This window comes from Vicia villosa, linkage group LG6 (genome assembly GCF_029867415.1).
Source record: "Vicia villosa cultivar HV-30 ecotype Madison, WI linkage group LG6, Vvil1.0, whole genome shotgun sequence".
In the NCBI taxonomy this organism is placed as follows: Eukaryota; Viridiplantae; Streptophyta; class Magnoliopsida; order Fabales; family Fabaceae; genus Vicia; species Vicia villosa.
The window spans coordinates 124,517,322-124,523,845 of record NC_081185.1 but is presented as its reverse complement, the minus strand read 5'-3'; the positions used below and the strand labels follow the sequence as shown (position 1 = coordinate 124,523,845).

The 6,524-nt window shown below is 34.4% G+C and overlaps 1 protein-coding gene across 1 annotated transcript; it reads left to right on the top strand.

The window, feature by feature from the left end:
* Positions 1–733: 733 nt before the first annotated feature.
* On the top strand, positions 734–4,768 carry LOC131609855 (calcium-dependent mitochondrial ATP-magnesium/phosphate carrier protein 2-like). The gene is made up of 5 exons (XM_058881669.1): positions 734–939; positions 1,193–1,648; positions 3,165–3,953; positions 4,040–4,130; positions 4,216–4,768. The coding sequence occupies exons 2-5, from the start codon at positions 1,249–1,251 to the stop codon at positions 4,391–4,393; spliced, it is 1,458 nt and encodes a 485-aa protein (XP_058737652.1). The 5' UTR covers positions 734–939; positions 1,193–1,248; the 3' UTR covers positions 4,394–4,768.
* Positions 4,769–6,524: the final 1,756 nt, after the last annotated feature.

Below are 6,524 nucleotides of genomic sequence, written 5' to 3'. Positions count from 1 at the left end.
TACTTGAAATGAAATAACCGGTTACTCTGGAGCGGTGCTTAAAAATTTTCAAAATAAACGTCCAGGTAACCGGTTACTTGATATGAGGTAACAAATTACTTCATCCCAAACAAGTCAAAAACATACAAACAAAGACACTGCCCGGTTCATGTAACAGGTTACTTGGCTTCATGTAACCGATTACTCTGAAGCAAAAAGTGAAAAATACTTATGCAAATGACTTGAAACCAATGACATTAAGAGTTTATGATGGTAATGCATATGTATGAAAATATAGGTGATTTTTGAGCACTAAAACATATCCAGGTCAAAACTAATCTTCATCAAACTTACAATCTTGATCCATAGCCATTTGTTTCTCTTGTTCATCTTTTCCTAATACAAACGCATATTGGTTGTATTCATCAAAACATATATTTGGAGAAACTTGACTTCAAGATATATAAAACATCTCACTTTCTAACATGAATTAGCTATAAACTCTACAACAAATTTTAAAAGTCTCTAACAATCTTTAATCACTAAAGATTGTCGCATATTATTATTTTATTTTAGTAAGTATAAATTTATTAAATAAAAAATAAGCGAAAAAAAACTTTAAAATAAAATTAATTGAAAAAAAATCTTGTTATATATTAAAAATAACTTAAAACTAAAATAACATGAAATAAAAAAAATAGAAAGGTATACTCCAAACTTCTAGACTCCAACCTTTCCTACATCTCACACTGTGTCCGAATCCGAATCATCACAATCACATTCTTTATTACTTTACTTTCTTTATTATTTTTCTTATTTTGTGTGCTCAACATCTATTCGCCCAAACACAAAAATTCTTTCTCCGATGACCACCTTCATCTCCGGCGATCCCCCTCATCGCCGCCGGCATTAACCTCACTCCCCATGTAACCGCCACAACAACAACTCCTCTAAAAAACGGTATCAAAATTCTCATCTCTTTACTCTTTCCACTTTCCATTTCTCAGATTTTCCCAATTTCACGCATAAAAATCAAATTCCCCATTCTCCAATCGCAATCAAGTAAAAACGAATATGCTTTTTCTTATTCGATCATTATTAATGTCACTTTATCATTCACATTAGCGTTGTAGATTGTAGAATCCAAACCGCGTTTTCATTTTTCATTTCATAAAAATTAACTTTTATTTATTTATTTATTTTAATTTCTCAGTGTGGAATTTGAATTAGAATTGGAATTGAATCTGGATTGGTCTAGTATTATCATCAATGGGGTTGAAGCCGAAGGAGGAGCGATGCAACCCGGTGAAGAAACCGGGTCCAGTGACAATGGATCATGTTCTGTTAGCATCACAGGAGACAAAGGAGGAAAGGGATAAGAGAATTCGGAGCCTTTTTGATTTTTTCGATAAGGAGAAATTCGGGTATTTGGAATTTAAACACATTGAAGCTGGTTTATCAGCTCTTGAGATTCCTTCTGAGTATAAATATGCTACGGATTTGTTGAATGCTTGCGATGCAAACAAAGACGGGCGGGTTGATTATGTTGAGTTTAAGAAGTATATGGATGATAAGGAGCTTGAGCTTTATAGGATTTTTCAGGCTATTGATGTTGAACATAATGGTAGCATTTTACCGGAGGAGCTCTGGGAGGCACTTGTTAGTGCAGGCATGTCTTGTTTTTTCTTTTGCTGCTTTTGTCGTTATACAATTCACTGTCAATTTTATTGATGTGTTGGTTGTTTGATTGCTTTACTTTCTCTTGATTTTGATTTATATTTATGTTTCCTAATATGGTATTTTGAGGATGTTGCATTCGATGTGTCATAATACTAGACATAATAAGATTAGAAATGATAATATTAAAGAGTGTTGGGGTAATAACTATAGTAGAAAAGATGATGAAAAATAGACTTAGGTGGTTTAGACGTGTAGAGAGAAGACATGTAGATTTTAAGGTAAGGAGTGTAGATCAAATGCGGAGGAGTCGGAGCTAGAGGTAGAGGAAGATCTAGAAAAAACTATAAGAGAAATGATTAAGAAAAATCTAAAGATTAACAATTTGGAGAAAGATCTAGAGATTTACGATCTTGGAATTTGATTATGGATTACTCCTTGTTATGGCTGGTTTGGCCTTTAGCCCATAATTTGGGTAAGCTAGCATAGAAACAACGCATAATTTGGATAAGTTGAGCCTTGGATGATTTGAGTTGTTGTAATGTAAAGTAGCTTACTAACTTTGCATTTACTTAAATCCCGTATACTTTGTGAAAAACATTTTCTAAATTGTGTTAATATTACTTTCTAACAAAGAGATACTATACTGTTGAAATGAACAATTGTGTGTTATTTTTGGAAACAATGAAAATGCCAAAAACTTTTTATTATTTCCAAAAATACATCATCCCAAAGCTAGTATTTCTTCTTCTGTTTATCACAGTTGTTCACTTCAAAAGTTTCACATCTTATTAACAAGTTAAAATGAACATGTGATAGAAAATGAAAATAGTAAATGTTTTCATAAAATAAAAGGGGCTTAATGTTTTTTTAACCTTGTCAAGTAGCTGTACTTTGACATTTGTCCATGTGTATCCTCTTAGAAATTTGTGTTAACATAAGAGGAGTCGTGATTACATTTTCTGAGTGGTGAGAGTAACTATTACACATTTTGGCATATTTCTTCCTGCTGGAGGCAATTTATGTATAAAATTTGCTTTCCTTTGAAAACTCTTGTTGCATTGTGGAAAGTTTAAAGGAAAGGGAGAAAGAAAACCATCTGTTAAAGTAATCTTCCCTCGCATGTTGCCTTATCGACTAAGTCATTTACCTATTCTTAAACGTTCTTTTAATCAGTAGACAGACTATTAGCACTGAAATCACATATATCAATTGTTACGCGTAACTTTTTTTTGAATACCTTTATTTTAAACACTGTCTTCCCTCATATTTGATCGACAAATCACTCTAGTTTGCCATTTGATTTTCATGTGTCATGAATTAGCGATTAATAACTAACACAAATAAGCCCATTTTATTTCTACTTTTGATTAAAAATGCTGAAGGTTGATGATATAAGGTATCTAATTTATTTAGTGTCTTGTTATATGATTCAGATTTTTCGTAGTTTTGTGATGTGCTTTGGTAGCTAGTTCATTCTATAAACCACACCAGTCTCTCTATTTCAGGGATTAAAATTGATGATGAGGAACTTGCCCATTTTGTCGAGCGTGTTGATAAGGATCATAATGGTGTTATAACATTTGAGGAATGGAGGGATTTTCTGCTGCTTTATCCTCACGAAGCAACTATTGAGAATATTTACCATTATTTGGAGCGGATATGCATGGTCGATATTGGGGAACATGCTGTTATTCCCGCAGGTGTTGGTAAGCACATTCATGCAAGTAGGTATCTGATTGCAGGAGGAGTAGCGGGTGCTGCATCACGGACTGCAACTGCACCTCTCGACCGTCTAAAGGTTGTATTGCAAGTCCAAACAACAAGCGCTCGTATAGTGCCTGCAGTAAAAGATCTTTGGAAAGCAGGTGGTATAGTAGGATTTTTCCGAGGCAATGGCTTAAATGTTCTTAAAGTGGCCCCTGAGAGTGCCATTAGATTTTATACCTATGAGATGATGAAAACCTTCATTGTGGATGCTAAAGGTGGAGAGGGGAAGGCCGATATTGGAGGTATGGGGCGGCTGTTGGCTGGTGGTATAGCTGGAGGTGTAGCTCAAACTGCGATATATCCTATGGATCTTGTTAAGACACGACTACAAACATATGCTTGTACAAATGGAAAAGTTCCTAGTCTTGGAACTCTTTCAAAAGACATATTGGTTCAGGAAGGACCCCGGGCTTTTTATAGGGGATTGATTCCTTCAATTCTTGGGATTATCCCGTATGCTGGGATAGATCTAGCTGCTTATGAAACCTTGAAGGAGATGTCGAAAAAGTATATTATTCAGGATGGAGGTAAAAACAATAAACTCATTTGTTTGTTATCTTCGGTATCAGGTATTGCCTTCAGTTGTGTGTTTAAACTCTGCAATTTTCTATAGAACCTGGCCCTCTGGTACAATTAGGATGTGGGACGGTATCTGGAGCTCTCGGAGCAACATGTGTTTACCCATTACAGGTTGTCAGAACAAGGTAAATTTTTCAAACATTCATCTTATTTCTTCTACTATTTTGGCTATCTATAGAACATAGAATGTAAAACTGCTTCTGATTTCAGAATGCAGGCCCAAAGCTCCTATAGCGGAATGGGTGATGTATTCAGAAAAACATTGAAACATGAAGGATTTCGGGGATTCTACAAAGGAATATTTCCCAACTTGCTCAAAGTTGTCCCTTCCGCAAGTATCACTTACATGGTTTATGAGTCTATGAAAAAAAGTTTGGATTTGGAGTGAAGAAATTTATATGCTTCTTTTAGTAACTAGTATTATTGAAGCTCTGACCGTTGGCAATTGTCGGGAATACTTTTGCAGTGAAGACAATGACGAACAAAAATAAAGTCAACAATTGATGATTGTGACAATTGTTTGAATCCATTCTTATATAAATAACATTACTTTGTTCAAAATTCTTGGGAGGGCAAAATTGGTTTGTCCTGCATGGTGCTTCATAAACTACTATGAAGCTTCACATACATTAGCAGATTTTGTTGTATGATAGAGAAGCATACGAAACAGTGTTAGGATCCGATTTTGTAATTGTAACTTGTAATAATTTAGTGGCTTAGATTGATCACCGGACTCTTAAAATTGATAATTTTTTCTGTTCCACATCTTCTACCTCCTTTATTTTCTGGGTTACTTTTGTTTGAAATTTGCAGGTATTTTGCTCAGCTTGAAAGTCATTCTGATTACTGCACTGCTTTTTCCTCCCTATACTTTGTCTCATAATGGGAATTTTTGGTAGAAGGGCTGAATGAAAAAATCTTATTAAGTGCTTGGAAATGTAGCATTAAAATGGTCTATTTTGTACTTTAATAAGTTTGTTGATGAAATTCAAATAACTTTTATAAACATACTTATAATATATTTCGTTTAAAAATCATTAAGCAGTTCAAGAAAATTATACAATCCCTTTAAATATAAATTATATTTACTTTTAATTCCAAATTTATTAAATTTTAATAAGTTCAAAACTATATTTTTTATGAATTATGGAGTCTCACTAAGAAACTATAGGGTAGTACTCTGTGATGTTGAGAACTTAAATGAGATAATTTTATTGGGCTTAAAAAAAGACAATCTATAATAAAACAGCCCCAATTAACTACAATAATGTGGGCAAGCGATCGAAGCAATGTTGGTCGTCCTGTGCATTGCAGGTAGTCCGATTAGGCTTGGGTCACCCCGTCCAATTGTAATCCATATTCATCTCATTTACCACACGCGGTATGTGAGGCGTTTGAAGGATAATTTTTTGAAATTGTCATTCAAAGAGAAAAACCGTCTACCCCCACAATTTAAGGAAGAATCAGTCTTCCAATACTCCTACATTTTTTATAAGAGAGCTATGGGAAAAGACAATTTAAGGAAGAATCAATCTTCCACTACTCCTACGTTTTTTATAAGAGAGCTATGGGAAAAGTTTATCTGTCTTTCTAGTTTAGACACATAGATTATTATATAAATATCCCAACTTCAGAATTAAGGAAATCATTAATTCATTCAACAAAGAAAATTCATAGTCACTCGTAATCTTTATGTGAGCATATTTTTTCTCTACTATTGTAATATCAACAATTAAGAGTGACAAAATGGGCCCGTCTTGTAAGACATGTTCGTTTTGCCCATATTTTTTCACGGGGCGGGCCATGTTTTTAGTCCCACACCATCTAATATGCCTGTCTCGTCCTGTCTTACTTTTTTGCAGACTTTTGTGGGCGCATGCATTAACATAACATTTTGCAATTTTTAAGCTAAAAAGGTGCAGTACCCGCAAGCCCGTCCCGCTCCGCCTTCATTTTTTCGTGGTGTAAGATTTTAGGTTCGTCCCTTTAACAATGTCTGCTCCGCCCCACCATGTTTTCTTGCGGACGTTTGTGAGGCGGGCCTAAACGGAGCGGTAGGAAATAGAGTTTGATTTTGAAAACTTGTAATGTTATTTTCTTGTAACTCATTTGTAATTGCTTGTAGCAACTTTTGAGTATAGTGAATTGGAGAGTAGTTCTCTCCCTAGACGTATATCGATTTGGGTAAACAAATTTCTTGTGTCCTTGCTTATTATTATTATTATTGGTTGAAGGCATTTGTTTGGTTGTCATTGTTCTTTGTCCCACGGATCAAATTTCTTGGTGCGAGTGAATTTTAAATAATTCTTTTAAAGTGATTTTAATTATTTTATCAATTTCACAACAAGTGGCATCTACCGTGGGGCGCCTCTTATTGTAAAAAGTTTAGGTTCAAATCATACATAGATCATGAACTGGATAAACATGTTTTCTTGTTGCATTTCTTGCCTTCTTTTATCTTCTTCTGGCAAATTAATTCATTGTTTATTGCATTGAAGAGTTAATTTTCTTGAAGGCCA

Excerpts from the sequence above, each read along its gene's own strand:
- LOC131609855 (XM_058881669.1), top strand. The coding sequence starts at position 1,249 with ATGGGGTTGAAGCCGAAGGAGGAGCGATGCAACCCGGTGAAGAAACCG. Across the intron at positions 1,649-3,164 it reads GGAGGCACTTGTTAGTGCAG|GGATTAAAATTGATGATGAG; the intron begins GCATGTCTTGTT and ends TCTCTATTTCAG. Across the intron at positions 3,954-4,039 it reads GTATATTATTCAGGATGGAG|AACCTGGCCCTCTGGTACAA; the intron begins GTAAAAACAATA and ends AATTTTCTATAG.